At 37.6% G+C, this 18,636-nt stretch overlaps 1 protein-coding gene across 9 annotated transcripts in view; it reads right to left on the bottom strand.

The window, feature by feature from the left end:
• The window catches only part of LOC105734295 (neural cell adhesion molecule L1-like protein), a 204,659-nt gene that overhangs the window by 25,016 nt on the left and 161,007 nt on the right, over positions 1 to 18,636 (bottom strand). For all 9 annotated transcript variants that reach the window (XM_064361927.1, XM_064361918.1, XM_064361922.1 and 6 more), the window contains 4 exons: positions 16,545 to 16,710; positions 5,925 to 6,049; positions 1,389 to 1,490; positions 1,000 to 1,197 (listed from right to left, as the gene is read on the bottom strand). In XM_064361927.1, coding sequence (XP_064217997.1) covers positions 1,000 to 1,197; positions 1,389 to 1,490; positions 5,925 to 6,049; positions 16,545 to 16,710 — 591 coding nt within the window. The remainder of the gene's footprint in view (positions 1 to 999; positions 1,198 to 1,388; positions 1,491 to 5,924; positions 6,050 to 16,544; positions 16,711 to 18,636) is intronic.

The raw sequence follows: 18,636 nt of genomic DNA, 5'->3' as shown, positions 1-18,636 counted from the left end.
AAGAGATTTAAGGCAGCTTTTAAATATATATTTTATTTAAAGGAGTAAAAAAGTCTTCTTGGAGTGAAATAACTATTATTCAATGGAGAGTAGATGGTTTACTATATATGTCTTAATTTTAAACCTGCTTTCAAAACTTTTAAAACTGGTTTTTAAAATTCTAAAACTCCTTTAAAAAATATATTTTCATTTAAACCTGCTTTACTTTTTCTATTAGAATTGTCAATAGAAACATATGTTGTGAATATTTGCCTTTACAAGAATAAAATAAACACTATGTATTAATATTAATAGCCAAATTTTAAGAACATCAAATTGAACAAAACCTGTAATGTAGCCATGAATATTTTTAGATGAATTTATTTTATTAGAAATAGCTAAGTTTGGAGTTTAGTGCAAAAACATATACTAAAATGACACAAGTGTTAATTTCTATCTGATTCAGTTATACCTTGACTTGCTTTTTCTCAGTCAGTCCAAAAAGGAAATTATATCCTAGAGTATTTATTTCAGCCAAGGAAAAGTGAAATATCATGCTATGACAACATTGATGATCAATAACAATTCAGTAACACAAATTTTAGCACTGTCATTCTTGAGATTTTTTAAAAAGCATCTTGGAAATTTAGATTGATGTTGAAACAAAAGAAAAGACATGAATGCATAAAAAATTAATAATGTTAGATGCATATATATTGAAATTCAATTTACAACTAACTTGACAGTATCTGGTTAAACTTCATATTTAGACATCAGAAATTACTGAAAGTAATTTTTTTCATATGTCACTTCCTTAATTTCCTGCTTATATCAAACTCTTACATAATGCTTCTGAGACTGATGTACTTTGAATATTTTGTGTGCTGTTTGTAGAACTGTTAAAGCTATTTGGAGAAATCTAAAATCTTATATTACTCTATCAATCTTTTTTGTTAGATGTTCAAAGATGGAGACAAATGAAAATATTTTGTTAGAAACCTGACGTGAGAACGTTCATACCTGCTGGTGGTGTTTCATGATGGTCTGATGGCTGGCTAGGCTGACTTCTCCCTACTTCATTTACGGCTATGACCCTGAACTGGTATCTCACAAATGGAGCCAAAGGTAAGATGACTGTGGTTTTCTTTCCTTGGACTGTAGTCAGTTCCTCCCACCTTCCAGGCTCTTCTTTGTTTCCTTCAAATTCAACAATATACTCTGGCAGTGCAAACAGGGAAAAAACATTAGAATATACGGAGTGTGGATAAGCTATACCAAAATTTATACCCAATATTAAAAGATCAAAAGGATGTTATAAGAAGAATAATCCACTAAGCATAGTTTAAAAATGGCTTCACTACTAATTTTGGCTATCCAGAGTAAGGAAAACAGTTATCCCGTCTTCCTACCGCTAATATTGCTATTGTGGTCATCTCCAGCTTCCCAGGTCAGCCGAACACTCCTGTTCTTTCTTTCAGACAAGTGAAGGTTTTCTGGTGGATCCGGAACATCTAATTAATAAAGGAAGGGAAAATGTAGATATTTGCCTTTGTTTACCTGATTCCCTTCTTCAGACACATTGCCAGCTACTCTGAAACAGAGCAGGTACCACCCTCTTAGGGACCTGGGGAGCCCCTCACATATGGAAGTGAAAGGTGGAGTTTCTTCAAGGGTAATTCAGGCACCTAGCTGGCCCTAAGAAGTAAATAAACAATGGAGAACACATGGACACAGGAAGGGGAACATCACACACTGGCGCCTGTTGCGGGGTGGGGAGCTAGGGGAGGGATAGCATTAGGAGACATACCTAATGTGGATGACCGGCTGATGGGTGAAGCAACCCATGACATGTGTATACCTATGTAACTAATCTGCACATTCTGCACATGTACCCCAGAACTTAAAGTATAATAATAATTAAAAAAAAGAAGTAAATAAACAACCTTCATAAGAATAAAGGTAACAGTAGCTTTAAACAATAGCCAAGGAAGCTAGAATTACAGGGATGTTTGGTTCTCCTATAGAAACTGAAGATAACATCTTAATATACTTGGTTTTCTGGAATCCAGACTGCCACTAAATAAATTTGCTGGCACTGAGACCTCAGATAAAGGGAAACTGAAGCCTGAGCTCTGAGAATCATTTTTTGTAAATTTCTTCCTGAGGGGCCTAAAGGGAGCCACATCAGTTAGCCAGAGTTAACATACGTTTTGGCTGACCCCCAAGTTTCAAACAAAGCTTCTCTTCCTTAACCAATTGCAAATAAGGAAATCTTTGAATCGACCTATAAACTATAAGCTGTGTCCCATCCCCACTTCAAGTTATCTCACCCTTTAAGGCATAAACCAATGTTTAGCCTCAATGTATTAATTTATAATTTTGCCCGTAGAATTTGCTTTCCTGAAATTTACTCCTGCTTTTAATTACCCTCACCTGCAAGCCACTGGGGAGGTCAGGACTTAAGGGTGAGCTAACCAATTCTTGTTTGGTGCCTTGCAGATAAACATCTTCCTTTCTCACACTGCAAACCTCAGTATGGATACCTAGTCTTACTGCACTGGGCTGGTGGGCCCCAGTTTGGTTCGATGACAGTTCTTCTTTTCTGGGTCCATGTCTCCACCACGTTCAATCTCATCAGCCTCTGGAGTCTCAGGTTTTTTTAAAAAATGCAGCATCTTCACAGCTATTCCCCAAGGGACCATATTACCTCCCTCTTCTCTGATTACAGTTTCAAGGCGTTATCCTTGACCAGGGACATCAGAATTCTTTTAGGAGTAGCTAATAACAGTGAAGATTACTAGGCCCTATTTCTGGCTTACTGAGGAAGGTGGGCCCAGGACTATGCATTTGCAAACAAGTTCCTTGGATGATGATTAGGCATTCTCAAGTTAAGAAACATGATGCATCTCAAATGAATCATTTCTATTTGTCCAGCTCATATTTATTTATATGCCTGATTCATTCCCTAAGAGTAGGGGTCATATTTTATTAAGCTTTGCATTGCCCACAGTGCCTCGCATATAATGTTTTATAACTAAATAAATCAGTGAAAAAGATATTACTTCAATCATGCATATAATTATTATATTAAAGCAGTAAAAATTAGGTCCTGTGGTTATAGAAAAAGAGAGCGAACATGAGCTCTGCCTTTCTTTTTTGCAACTGTGTTAGATTTTTGTCCTTATTGATAACGATGAGTTTTCATTATAGCAACTTTGATACACCCTTGACCTGGAGTTCTCAAAAGGAGTAGGAAGGCAGTTTATATTGGGAGAGGGAGATTTGGCATTGCTAAATGTTGTGACAGAAACTGGAAAATTAAATCAGTAAGTGATCACAAATTTTAGAGCACTAAAGAAAATGAAATGTTCTGGTACTTTGAATATGAAACAACAGTAAAAAAAATCTTATCTCTAACGGCCCTTACTCTTGAAATTTGGTTTGAATTCTCTCAAGTATTGAAGGATGTTTATCTTTTTTTCAGAAGAGAAAAGGAAGGTATTATCTAATGTAGCCTTTCAATGGGCCCTTTCTTCTCCAAGTGGAAAGCATCATCTATGACTCCTCCTGAATATTTATTTGCTAATTGTTAGAAATTTACATTGACCAAAAGCATTGTTTCCAATTCAGAACGGAACATGCTTTTAAAAATGTGGTTCATGACTGTGTCCAAACATTAAAGCCTTAAATAAAAAGTTATTTCTTCAACAGCCTTCAGAATCTCTGAGCTCAGAGAACTTTGGTTTCTCTTCAGCGTTTACTGAGTCCGCTAATTTCTGAAGTTTCCTGAAATAAACTAAGGCTGCATGTTGCATGTGACATTAAAATTTGGCTCCTCTGAAAATCATATGGAGCTGGAATTGATAAATGTGCAACTTAGCCTTTTAAAAAATGATATCCTGAAACCATGTTTATGTCTAGGCTTTTGAAAATAACTTTTGATTGAAGTGGGTCAAGTATATGCTTTTAAAAATTGTTTTCCAGGGGGGAAAACAGTCTTTTAGAAACCTCACATGTGTCTATAGAATCATTTATTATTGTCAATTGTTGAGAGATGCTTGGGTAAATCAGAAGTTTGTCTAAAAAAAAGAATATAAATTTTAAATAGAATATTCTTCAAATTTTATTTTTATTCTAAAAACATTGGTAGATTATTGCATACATAAATAGTACATATAATTGGAGGTAAAATGTATGTAGACTTAAAAAAATTGAATAGTTTTAAAAGAATAGCAGCCTAATCACAAGAATGAAATTTTAAATTTTATAAGGAAATTGAGAAGGTGAACGTCAAACAGAAGGGGACCAAGTCCCTTTAGTGGCGCCCATTGCTCAAAATGCTTAGGACCAAATTGCATGGAGGCTGACACTTACCCCTCTACTCACTGGGCCTGGGATGAATTCCAGTTTATCTGAAGCTCAACTATCTTTTCTGATGAATTATTGTTGGAACCATCACAGAGGATTAAATGTTTCTGCTTGCAGAGACCTGAAAATGCTCAAGTATACATGGCCAAACATTTTGCCTAAAGGCATAATTCTACTGAGCCAAGTCTACAACTCTACAAATCCATACCTTCTACAAGTGGGAACTGTTCTTTTATTTTTAGAACCCCACCTGATGGCCATTTGTTTCACCTGAGACAGGGTGGCCATTCGCTTCACTTGAAGAGATCCAGCCTGTTGACCCATTTTGTATCTGCCTATCTTGGAAGAGACTGAATTTTCTCCCTCAGTCTATACCACCACCTCCCTCGTTCGCAACCTAACAGTGGGCCCAACAGCTGGAGTGCTAAAGATACAAAGATCTGTTAATAATAGTGATTAATGCAGACATATAATAAAGAAGGGTAGGCAAAACCAACACTTTTAAGGAATATCTGCAAACTAAAGGGAAGACTAAATGGTGCCCACTGAAACAGAATAAATGTCTGTAGCTGTTAGGGTCCCAACAGAAAATTAGTGAATAACTCACACAAAATTAGAATAGTTCAAAAAAGTTTTAATAAAACATCTTTAAAAAGATGTGGCAGGATGATTGATAGGTTGGGTGTGAGAGACTTGAAATATTGGTGGTGGGAAGCAGCTGCTAGAACCCCATCAGAAGGAATGGTGTGAAGAGAGCCTGTCTGCAGAAGCCATGACTTTGGCAGTGGGACACAGCCAGTCCACAGGGACAGAGTAGGGAGAATCAATACAGCACCCCAAAGGGCCCTCCATTTGCTGAACTAAATCATAGCTGGAAGGCAAGTGGTTTGTTGATGTTGTCCTTACAGGCAAACTTTCTGGGTCAAATTGCTGGTAGAGAGTGAATCTGGAAGGGAACTTTTGGAAAACATCCAGCAGATGGTCTAAAAGCTTTAAACATTGGTGATTTCAGAGATAATTGCATTGATTACACTAGTAAAGTAGGCACACTGTTTCCTAATTTGTACTTTCACTAACAGCAACAACAAAAAAAATCAAAGACATTCCTTCGCAGAAGGCTGGAAGTTCCTCCCCATCTTTCCTGGAACCCTGAGAGCTCAGTCTGTGCCTTTGGTTTAGAGATGACCACTGTGCATCCACCCCTCGACCCTACCCAGATCCTCCAGTCTAGCCCACCTCCATTCCTCAGCCCTATTTCTTTGCACACCAGGAAACAGTAGCTCAAGAGTGTTAGGAACTCAAACATGCTTTATTTTTCTTTCTGCTGATAGCATCACTTACCTCCCACTGCTATTGGCAAATTAACACATATAGGGAAAAGAAATTAAGCATTAATTAATTTCTTTTATATAAAAAAGGAGAAAGGATTTGAAATTGGGTTGCTTTTTAAGCAAAAATTTCAAACTAACAATATATGTGCAGGGGCTGAAAGAATCATTAGCTTTATTGGACAGGAACAACATAATTTAATCAGAAATGAAAAAAAGAACAGATTTTTCATTGGTTGGTGCACTTACCAAGGACAGTTACTTGAGTTATGTCGGCAGCACTATCCAGATCAGTGTGAGCTGAACAGCAGTAAATACCTTGGTCCTCTAAACTTATATTAGATATGGTCAAATTAGCTCCATCAATAATTATCCTATCAGAAAAAAAGTGAGTACATGGTGAGAAGGAAAACAACAGAAACGATAGAAAACCAATCCTTTTAAAAATGTACATTCCTCATTGAAAACAATCTGAGTAAGAGTGAAAAAACAACTTTATGCAATGCAAATTTGATTAGAGAATGCCACAGTTGAAACTTGGAGATAAAGAATTATTCAAGCATACACAAATGTCTACATAGCCATACACAAAATCACATTTAAAAAAATTATTATGAAATTTAACCATCTGTTTGCATGGGTCAGTGATGGAACCGTGTGTTGTCTGGCATGTTTAAAGAATGCATCATACCTTACAATAGCCAAGATACATTTGAGTAGGTCTTAAGGTATGTTTAGAGAACCATCTATATAGGCTCAATTGGAGTGCTTCTTACAAAGGCAGATTCCTGAATTCCATCCACATTCCACAGAACCAGAATACCTGAGATGGAGTGTGATAATCTCAATTTTTCACAAGTTTCTCTTTTCTCCACCCTTCCACTCCCAAGTAGAATGCACATTTAAGATCTGATAGCAATTAAATCATGACTTATTTGAACAGTAGATGGCAGTCTAGTACTTCTTTTTGCAAATCATTTCACATTGCTTTTTATCATTTGGTTTTTTTTTTTTTTTAACAATTTGTGATTAGGTTTACTATGAGAAAATTGCTTCTTTATAAATTATACCTTTTACCCTGTACCTATGTATTGTTGACAAAACTATTAAAGTGTTTTTCGAGTGCCATAAAATTTAAAATATATTCACAGTGATTAGCATTTAGTTGAAATAATTTAAATAGTGTCATCCTTATGAGGAGGAAAGGAGACTCACATTAGTATTTTTAATGTAAATTTCATATAAAATGCTGAAAATTTTGAATTATAGAAACCCACTTTAAATTACAGTAAAATAAAACATAGTTATTTTGATTATAGACAGAATCAGCCTCTTATTCCTACACCAATAATGGAAAGATTTGCCAACCAATATTACCTTGCATTGTTAGTCAAGAATCTCACTATAATTCTAGACACGATAAAACTTTGACATGAATTAACTTCTCAGGTCATGTTAGTCAGCTGTCCATTTAATACAATATTAGAATACTGCACATGCTGACAATTTTTGAAACATTTACCTTCTTAGATGAAAGAATACACTTTATAACCTCTTGAAACAGGGTCTTTGTGCCCTGCATGAGAGCCCATAGCAGCTGAAATCTTGCCAAGATTTGTACCCTGCATAGGGTGCTTCACGCCAGAAAAAAAGCTACTAATTTTCTGACAAGTCATAGTTGCATTATGCCTTATTTCCAGTCTCACAAACGTACCTTGGGTGCCTCAAATTAATCAAGGGGGCCTCACTAGTCCTCGACATGTGGTAGGTATGGTATGTCTAAGGAACTTATTAAAAATGTCGGCTGGGTGCAGTGGCTCACACCTGTAATCCCAGCACTTTGGGAGGCTGAGGCGGGTGGATCACAAGGTTGGTAGTTCAAGATCAGCCTGACAAAGATGGTGAAACCCTATCTCTACTAAAAATACAAAAATCAGTTGGGCATAGTGGCAAGCTCCCATCCCTGCTACTTAGGCAGCTGAAGCAGAGAATTGCTTGAACCTGGGAGGTGAAGGTTGCAGTGAGCTGATTATCAGGTCACTGCCCTCCAGCCAGGGCAACAGAGAAAGACTCTGTCTCAAAAAAAAAAAAAAAGAAAGAAAGAAAAAAGTCACATTCCAGCCTCAGTCCAAGTTCCAAATAAGAAAATTTGGAGATGGAGCAAGGACCATTACCTCTGAACAGGAAGCCTAGATAATTCTGTCACACATCCAAATCTGACAACTATTGCCTCAGCAGGGTCATGCTATGTTGTGCTGCAGTAACAGACAGCTCCAAATTCTCCGTGTCTAAGAAAACAATCCCTTATTTCTCCCTCACATTGTGTTCCCATCATAGGTCAGCTAGATTCTGCTTTAAGAAGTCCTGTCATTTCTACTCCCATAGCACTTGAACTCTTAGAAGAAGCTAAAAAGCATCTTCACATCTTTGTGTCCCAATCTTTTCCTCTGTTTTCTTCACCTGTTTAATTACCTTGCCTGAGAAATCTATCACCCTAAAACCACTCGTCTCCTTCATTGGCAGTATCCAGTCTGCTACTCCCTAATCCATGTGAGCAGCCATTGTTGTCTTACCCTGTTCAGCTGAGTAATATCCCAGTTTCCCTGAAGACACTATGACAAAATGATTCTCTCTTTGGAGACCTGTGTTTGTGGCTCAGTTTCATCAATTATTATTTGCACAACCTTGAACAAAACATTGAGCCTAATTCATCTTATCTAAAAAATGGGGATAACAATATTTTCTTTCTCTTTAGGAGAATTAAATGAGGTAAAGTGCATAAAGTGATTAGTGTGTACAGCCTGACAGTATGTGCTCAAAGAGTGTTACTAATAATATTAATCAAATTGATTTCATTCATTTCTGGCTTATCACTAATCACATTTCTCATGGTTGATGTTTTAATGTCCCCAACTCCCATTTCTCCTGCCTCTCTGCTTAACAAATTGCCTTCTTCCCTAATTTGTTAGAAAGAGAACTTTTACTATGACTGTCTTATAATCTTTGCATCTTCAACTTCTCCCCTCCCTCATTCATTTGCCACTATTTCTGGAGGGGAAAAAAAAGGCAGCTCTTATTTGGTGCCAAGAAAAAACCCTTCCACTGTATTCTCAATATCATTTCCCCCCTTTCCCTCCTAGTTATCAATATATCCTATTTTTCATGCTACTGTGGTTTCTCCTGCAGTGCTCTGTCCCTAACTTTGCCTACAGTCATGAACGGTCCCCACTACCTTTGTTAGACATGGTATAAATTCTAAAAATGGTTTCATATCCAAGTTCCATTTCATTTTTCATAACAATAGTGTTATGGTCTATAGCCGCCTGCAGGTTACAAATCCACAGGAAACTCCTTGGGGGCATTTCAACCTACCTAATAGCATTGCTGTGAGGACTGAAGAGATAAAGCATGTATGGGAAGTACTAACATAACACGAAGCACCATAGGTCTAATGGTTCAGAGTGGCAGTTCCCAGCACTTATTGCATCCCTACATAAGAAACGGGACAGGAGAGAAGAGAAGGAGAAAGTTTCACTTCTCATTGTTCGCCATGTATATTCAATTAGAAATTTAACTTGCGTTTAGGTTAAAGCTTCTGGTCTTCTGCGTAGTAATAAGGAGAAGGTGTCTCAACAGAAGGTAAGAAGCACGAGCTTACTGATACGGCCTTCTAGAAATTTAGCAGATACCTGTGACTTCTACTCCCTGCTCTATCTCTCCGTGCCTGCCTTTGGCAGCAGTCAGGGCCAACCAGCAGTCAGGGCCAACTAGCAGCAGTTACTCCCAGCCTTCCTTGCTCCTGGGGCCTCTTCCGAGCAAAGGTTATTGTCCCTTATCCCTGCTACTTGTTGAGGGAAATTGGCAGAACATCTGTGTCACTTGCTCAGTCCACTCAGACAGCCAGAGGTTCATTTCAGTGTCAGCTCTTGTATCCTGTGGGAACTGTAAGACTAGGCCACATGAAAAGGTTGCTTAGGGCTTCTGGGGTCAGAGCCTAAATGTCCCTGTCATGTTACCAACAAGCCACGTGTCTCTGATTCCCTTCTGGGCTGTAGCCCAGAGGTCACTTGGAAGACCCCGGATAATCAGGCAGCAGTAACAAAAGAGGCAGAATTTAGGCCTATCTGAACAGTTGGCAGATCAGCAACTGTTCTGAATAAATAACCTGACCTAACCTGAGGCTGGAGATCTGTATTGCAAAGTGTAGCCTTTAGATGTGTATAATTAATCCCATGTCTCAATGAGAACTGGTTATAATACATATGCTGCCTTTCTGCAAACCTTTATATATATAGGAAGGAAGAGAGAGAATAAATTAAGTACCAAGGCTGAAACCAATATCTTTGCATAGAGGTGGTTCACACGCAAATACCAAGAGAGGACAAGCAAGCAACGAAGATGAAAAAGAATCAACAAAAAAAATGCTGAAGACTCAAAAGGCCTCTCCTCCAAATGATCACAACATCTCTCCAGAAGGGCGCAGAACTGGACAGAGGATGAGGCCGACGAACTGACAGAAGTAGGCTTCAGAGGATGGGTAATAAAAAACTATGCTGCGCTAAAGCAGCATGTTCTAACCCAATGCAAGGAAGCTAAGAACCTTGATAAAAGGTTACTGGAGTTGCTAACTAGAAAAATCTATTCAGAGAGGAACCTCCTGAAAAAAGCACTAAATATGGAAAGGAAAAACCAGTATCAACCATGCAAAAACATACCAAAATATAAAAACCAATGACACACCGAAGAAACTGCATCAACTAGTGTGCAAATAACCAAATAACATCATGATGACAGGATCAGATCCACACATAACACTACTAACCTTAAATGTAATTGGGCTAAATGCCCCAATTAAAAGACACAGTTTGGCAAATTGGATAAGGAGTCAAGACTCATCCATGTTCTGTATTCAGGATACCCATCTCACATGCAAAGACACACATAGGCTCAAAATAAAGAGAAGGAGGAAAATTTACCAAGCAAATGGAAAGCAAAACAAAGCAGGGGTTGCAATCCTAGTCTCTGATAAAACAGACTTTAAACCAACCAAGATCAAAAAAGAGAAGGAATAAAGGGAACAATTCAACAAGAAGAGTGAACTATTCTAAATATATATGCACCTCATACAGAAGCATCCATATTCATAAAACAAGTTCTTACGTTTTATGAGTCTAACAAGTTCTTAGACTCCCACACAATACTAGTGGGAGACTTTAACACCCCACTGTAAATATTAGACAGATCAACGAGACAGAAAATTAACAAAGATATTCAGGACTTGAACTCAGCTCAGGATCAAGTGGATCTAATAGACATCTACAGAGCTTTCCACCCCAAGTCAACAGAATGTTCATTCTTCTCAGTGCCACATGGCACTTATTCTAAAATCAACCACATAATTGGAAGTGAAACATTCCCCAGAAAATGCAAAAGAACTGATATCATACAGTTCAATCAAATTAGAACTCAGGATTAGGAAACATATGCAAAACCACACAATGGAATTTACATGGAAATTGACACACTTGCTCCTGAATGACTCCTGGGTAAATAATGAAATTAAGGTGGAAATTAAGAAGTTTTTTGAAACCAATGACAACAAAAACACAAAGTACACTGAGTCTGTGGGACACAGAAAAAGCAATGTTAAGAGAGAAATTTGTAGCATGAAATGGCCACATTAGAAAGCTTGAAAGATCTCAAATCCACATGCTAACATCACAATTAAAAGAGCCAGAGAGGCCAAAGCAAACTAATCTAAGAGCTAGCAGAAGACAAGAAATAACTAAAATCAGAGCAGAATTGAAGGAGTTAGTGACATGAAAAGCCCTCCAAAAACATCAATGAATTGAGGAGCTTTTTTTTTTTGAAAAAATTAATAAAATAGACAACTAGCTAGATTAATGAGGAAGAAAAGGGAGAAGAATCAAATAGACACAATAAAATATGATAAAGGGGACATCACCACTGACCCCACAAAAATACAAACTACTGTCAAAGAATACTATCAACACCTCTATGTAAATAAACTAGAAAATCTAGAAGAAATGGATAAATTCCTGGACACACACATTCTCTGAATACTAAACCAGGAAGAAGTTGAATCCCTGAATAGACCAATAGCAAGTTCTGAAATTGAGGCAGCAATTAATAGTCTCCCAGCCAATAAAGCCCAGGACCAGATGGATTCATAGCCAAATTCTACCAGAAGTACAAAGAGGAGCTGGTACCATTCCTTCTGAAACTATACCAAACAATTGAAAAGGAGGAACTCCTCCCTAACTCATTTTATGAAGCCAGTATCATCCTGATACCAAAACCAGGAAGAGACAAAACAAAAGAAGAAAACTTCAGGCCAATATTCCTGAAGAACATTGATATGAAAATCCTCAACAAAATACTGGAAAACTGAATCTGGCAGCACATCAAAAAACTTACTCACTATGATCAAATCGGCTTCATCTCTGGAATACAAGGCTAGTTCAATATGTGCAAATCAATAAATGTAATCCATCACACAGACAGAACCAAAGACAAAAACCACATGATTATCTCAATAGATGCCTTTGATAAATTTAACATCCCTTCATGTTAAAAACTCTCAATTAACTAGTTATTGATGGAACACATATCAAATTAATAAGAAATATTTATGACAAACCCACAGCCAATATCATATTGAATGGGCAAAAGCTGGAAGCATTCCCTTTGAAAACCAGTACAAGACAAGGACGCCTTCTCTTACCACTCCTGTTCAACATAGTATTGAAGGTTCTGTCCAGGGCAATGTGGCAAGAGAAAAAAATAAAGCGTATTCAAATAGGAAGAGAGGAAGTCAAATTGTCTCTGTTTGCAGATGACATAATTTTATATTTAGAAAACCCTGGGGGCCAGGCGTGGTGGCTCACACCTGTAATCCCAGCACTTTGGGAGGCCGAGGCGGGCGGATCACGAGGTCAAGAGATCGAGACCATCCTGGTCAACATGGTGAAACCCTGTCTCTACTAAAAATAGAAAAAAATTAGCTGGGTGTGTTGGTGCGTGCCTGTAGTCCCAGCTACTAGGGAGGCTGAGGCAGGAGAATTGCTTGAACCCGGGAGGCGGAGGTTTCAGTGAGCTGAGGTCATGCCACTGCACTCCAGCCTGGTGTCTGGTGATGGAGTGAGACTCTGTCTCAAAAAAAAAAAAAAAAAAAAAAAACCCATCTTTGCAGCCCCAAAACTCCTTGAACTGATAAGCAACTTCAGCAAAGTCTCAGGATACAAAATCAATTGTGCATAAATCACAACCATTCCTTTATACCAGAAATAGACCAGCAGAGAGCCAAATCATGAATGAACTCCCATTCACAACTGCTACAATGAGAATAAAATACCTAAGAATACAGCTAACAGGGATGAAAAAGACCTCTTTAAGCCTAACTACAAATCACTGCTCAAGGAAACAAGAGAGGACACAAGCAAATGGAAAAACATTCCATTCTCATTGATATGAAGAATTAATACCATGAAAATGGCCATACTGCCCAAAATGATTTATAGATTAAATGCTATTCCCATCAAACTACCATTGACATTCTTCATGGAATTGGGAAAAACATACTTTAAATTTCATATGGAATCAAAGAAGACCCCGTATAGCCAAAACAATCCTAAGCCAAAAGAACAAAGCTGGAGGCATCATGCTACCTGACTTCAAACTATACTACAAGGCTATAGTAACCAAAACAGCATGGTACTTGTATCAAAACAGACATATAGACCAATGGAGCAGAACAGAGACCTCAAAAATAATACTACACATCTACAACCGTCTGATCTTTGACAAAACTGACTAATGCAAGCGATGGGGAGAGGATCTCCTGTTCAACAAATGGTGCTAGGAAAACTGACTATCCATATACAGAAAACTGAAACTGGACCCCTTCCTAACACCTTATACAACAATTAAGATGAATTAAAGACTTAAATGTAAAACCCAAAACCACGAAAACCCTAGAAGAGAACCTAGGCAATATGGTTCAGTACATAGGCAAGAGCAAAGATTTCATGAAGAAAATGCCAAAAGCAATTGCAACAAAAACCAGAATTGACAAATGGGATCTAATTAAACTAAAGAGCTTCTGCACAGCAAAAGAAACTATCATCAGACAGAATAGGCAACCTACAGAAAATTTTTACCATTTACCTATCTGACAAAGGTCTAATATTCATTATTTACAAGGAACTTAAACAAATTTACAAGAAAAAATAAAACAACCCCATCAAAAAGTTGGCAAAGGATATGAACAGACACTTCTCAAAAGAAGACATTTATGTGGCCAACAAATACATGAAAAAAAACTCAACATCTCTGATCATCAGAGAAATGCAAATAAAAACCACAATGAGATACCATCTTGTGCCAGTCAGAATGGCGATTATTAAAAAGTCAAGAAATAATTGATGCTGGTGAGACTGTGGAGGAATAGAAATGCTTTTACACTGTTGGTGGGAATGTAAATTAGTTCAACCATTGAAGACAATGTGGCAATTCCTCAAGGATCTAGAACCAGAAATACCATTTGACCCAGCAATCCCATTACTGGGTATATACCCAAAGGAATACATAACATTCTCCTCTAAAGACACATGCACAGATATATTTATTGCAGCACTATTTACAATAGTAAAGACATGAAACTGACCCAAATGTCCGTCAGTGATAGACTGGATAAAGAAAACGTGGTACGTATACACCATGGAATACTATGCAGTCATAAAAAGGAATGAGATCATGTTCTTTGCAGGGACGTGGATGAAGCTAAAAACCATCATCCTCAGCAAACTAACACAGGAACAGAAAACTAAACACCTCATGTTCTCACTCATAAGTGGGAGATGAACAATGAGAGTACATGGACATGGAGAGGGGAATAACACATACCAGGGCCTTTAGAGTTTGGGAGTTTTAGGGGAGGGAACTTAGAGGACAGGTAAATAGGTGCAGCAAACCACCATGACACACGTATACCTATGTGACAAACCTGTACATTCTGCTCATGTATCCTGTCTTTTTTACGAAGATATAAAGAAAAACAAAAATTTAAAAATAATTGTCGTAAGGGGGAAAAAAAGAATGAAGAAATGAGTAGTACAAACCACAAGAGCAAAAATGGACTGTGAACTTAGTTTTTTCTAAGTGCTCTATATGTTAATGTTTTCTAAGTGCTCAGTATTGTTAACCTTATAATGAACGTACCTTTTTAATACTTTTAATTCAAACTGTTATGGAATTTAAAACTAAGGCACAGAGTTAAGCAGCTTGTCTTGTCTAAGGTCAAAGATCTAATAAGTGACTGAGCTGATTTTTTTTTTTTTTTGAGATGGAGTTTCACTTTTGTTGCCCAGGCTGGAGTACAATAGCTTGATCTTGGCTCTACTGCAAACTCCACCTTCCGGTTCAAGCAATTCTCTGGCTTTAGCCTCCTGAGTAGCTGGGATTACAGGCATGTGCCACTACGCTCAGCTAATTTTTTGTATGTTTAGTAGAGATGGGATTTCTCCATGTTGGTCAGGCTAGTCTGGAACTTCTGACCTCAGATTCCTGACCTCTGGCAATCTGCCCTCCTTGGCCTCCCAAAGTGCAGGGATTACAGGTGTGAGCAACTGTGCCTGGCCTCACCTGAGATTTGAATCTAAGCCATTGAGCTTCAGAGGTCATCTTGCTGTCTCATGCAAGCACATACGTCCTATTTAAAAACTTTCAGATTTACTTTTATAGAGCAATAAATTACAAAACTAACAATAGGTGAGATTTGGCTCCAAGATGGTTAAGTTATAACCCTTCCTTGGTAACAATGCAAAAGGATACAAAGCTGACTTTCACGTATTTTCAAAAGAGAGCAGACATTCAGCAAATGCTGACTTTTTATTTATTTGATGTACTTAATATTGCCTAGGGCTACTAAGCATCCATTCACACTTTCTTCTATGTATTCTATTTTATATTTTGTCCATATTCTCTATACAGAGTTTGATTTAGGTTTTGCTGGTGAGTTAAATAAAATCATGTGAGATTGGAAAGTAGAAGGAAAATGGGTGCCATCTTCTCAGGGCCAGTGGGAGCAGATAGATAGTGGTTCTGGCAGACATGAGAGTGGGCAGTGGCAGGACTCACGAGTAGTGCCAATAAGGTAAGGTGGCCATGAAGATGGCTGCAGTTTCCAGACACCTGAATTGCTGCTGCAGTGCTGTGTGATCAAGAACCTAGTGGATTAGTATGCAGCTTCTTCTAGGCCTAGCTCCTCCAGTCTTTTTTTGCAAGAATCCAAGCCCATGCAATTCTTTCTCAGTTATTTAGAGTGGTTTCTATTTCACACACTAACAGAATGGCACACGTTACATGAAAAGTCAGTAGCAAAAACAAGATGATAAATATACGATAGGAGAGTGAAGTGACTTGAAGACAGAAATATTACTCAGTTTTTGTTTTTATTTCAGTATGAATACTTTCAAAATTTATCTATTTATTTTGAGACAGAGTTTTACTCTGCCTCCCAGGCTGGAGTGCAGTGTTGCGATCTCGGCTCACTGCAACCTCTGCCTCCTGGGTTCAAGCAATTCTCATGCCTCATCCTCTTGAGTAGCTGGAATTACAGGTGTGCACCACCATGCCTAGATAATTTTTGTATTTTTAGTAGTGATGGGGTTTCACCATGTTGGTTAGGCTAGCCTTGAACTCCTGACCTCAAGTGATTTACTGGCCTCAGTCTCCCAAAGTACTGGATTACGAGTGTGAGCCACAATGCCTGACATAGAACTTTTGTTTTTCAAATGCAAGGTGTTCACCCAAAGCAAATATTATGACATATTATAATAGTTTACCTACCTGCCATCTTCTGTACCATTAATTTCAAAGGCTTCTCCATTTTTACTCCAGGACAATTTCAAACTGTGTTTCAAATGTGCGTCACATTTGCTCTCACAATGTAATTCAAGCATATGCAATTTGGGGATTCGAGGATTCTTGGGAGAAACTCTAAGTTTTGTAGCATCTGTTTTTACCAAACAAAGAGACTAGTTAGAACTAAGCATAGCTTACTTTGTTATTAAGTGCCTGCAATTTAAGTAACCAAATTGTCACCATAACAGTCCAATCCTCATGCAGGGTTTGTCCCACTGCAATTTCCTAACAGTATATATAATTATTAGTTTCTTTCTATCCAGCCTTGGACATTTGACAAATTTTAAGTGGAAATATCAATTAATAGTTTAGTAATTTCTCTCATTATTTATTGGGCAAGGGAGTAAGCAAAGTATGAGCAAACAAGTGTCTCTAGAAGTTGAAAATAACATAATTTCTCCTTCAAGTGCTTCTGGATATGTAATCAAAGTACCGTAAAGAAAAAAGGGAAAGACAGTTGATTTTCTATTAGCATGTTTATTATTAATTCAGAAACCTGAGGGTAAATGTTTAAGCCCATGCATGGACGAACTATCAACATGAAGGTGGGGAACTAGAAGGTAAGCCCCGGGAAGGTAGAACCTGTGCCTGTTTTGTAACACTACGCTATCCCCAGAGCCTAGAAGGGAGCCTGTACACTATAGGCACTTGATACATATCATTAAATCTCCTGTTGAACAAATTACAGGGAGTGATAGTTTGAAACAAAAATAAATTTCTAGTTATCAACATTATGAAACTCAAAGATTGGTTTATGGCTGCTTTAAAAAATGTTTGCTTCATTATGATTGTTTCAAAACATGCAATCCTTACTCTTTAAGGCTATATTAAAAGTAGGTATACTTTTAATGTGGCATTTGGCATTTTGGGGACCTCTCAGAGACCAACTGCATGAGCTGACCTCCAATTCCATAATTATACTCTGATATTTGCCATATACATTTTTCTCAAGGAACTGGTTAAAAACGAAAAGGGTTAATAAAATTAATTGTTATCCCAGGCACAAAACTTGAAGAGACTATTATTGAATTAATTTTAAGTGAATTATTTGATATTCTATTCTACTCCTAATTCTAAATTTAAAGCCAGAAATTCATTTAATAATAATAGATACAGTTTAATAAGTACCTCTCTATCAGGACTCTGCTAAGTAATACATATTCATTGTGGCATTTTAAAATTATAACAACTTCAGAATATTAATACTCCCACCTTACAGAGAAGATAATTCAAGGCTAAAATGAAATTAAACCATAAGACCATGGTTTCCTAACTAGTAAGGAGCTGAACCATGATTTGAACCCAAATCTGCCTGAGACTAAAACTCATGCTTTCAATCACTATACTATATAGGCTCTCACTTAACTCCATTCTCAACATGCCTTTTGTACATGTAAAAATATCCTTAATTCTTCATTCTTCATTGATATGATTTGTATGTGTTCTTTACATATAAAATAGACACTACAGCATATTGAAAGGTTGTAAACTTATCCATCTCTCTGGCCACTAGCCATTTCGAGGTCCACTTTGGGCCAAGCACTGTGTTGGACAATAGGAATGCAAGGTTCCACTTAGATTCGAGGCTTCACGCCCCTTACACCTAGCTGAGTTGCTTAACCTTCATATAGGTTTACTTTTTGAAGTACAAAAACAATTATCATCATCTTCAGTGACTTCATGAGGGCATCTTGAAAAGTGTACGTGACATTTGAAAATGTAGAAGACATCAGAGATAAGTAAATGTTGCAGGAGAGTATTTGAGTGCTTTAAAAATATAGTCTGTGGGGTTGGCACATTGATTTACTTAGGGCACTGAAAGAGACAGATACTAAAAATAAGAAAAGGATGAAAAAAGATTAAAGGAAGGATGTATATGGGAAAAGAGAGGGAAGGAAATGTCAAGACATCAGTGGATACATAAGCAGAACAGGTATGAGGAAAAAGGGCATCAGTGAAAACAGATGAGCCAACAAGCATGCTCTCCCTTATTTAGGTGGAAGTGAGAAACAGGCTG

This window comes from Aotus nancymaae, unplaced genomic scaffold (assembly GCF_030222135.1).
Source record: "Aotus nancymaae isolate 86718 unplaced genomic scaffold, 86718_ANA_hifiasm-v0.15.2.pri h1tg000046l, whole genome shotgun sequence".
NCBI lineage: Eukaryota > Metazoa > Chordata > Mammalia > Primates > Aotidae > Aotus > Aotus nancymaae.
This window is presented reverse-complemented; position numbering and strand designations above follow the sequence as displayed.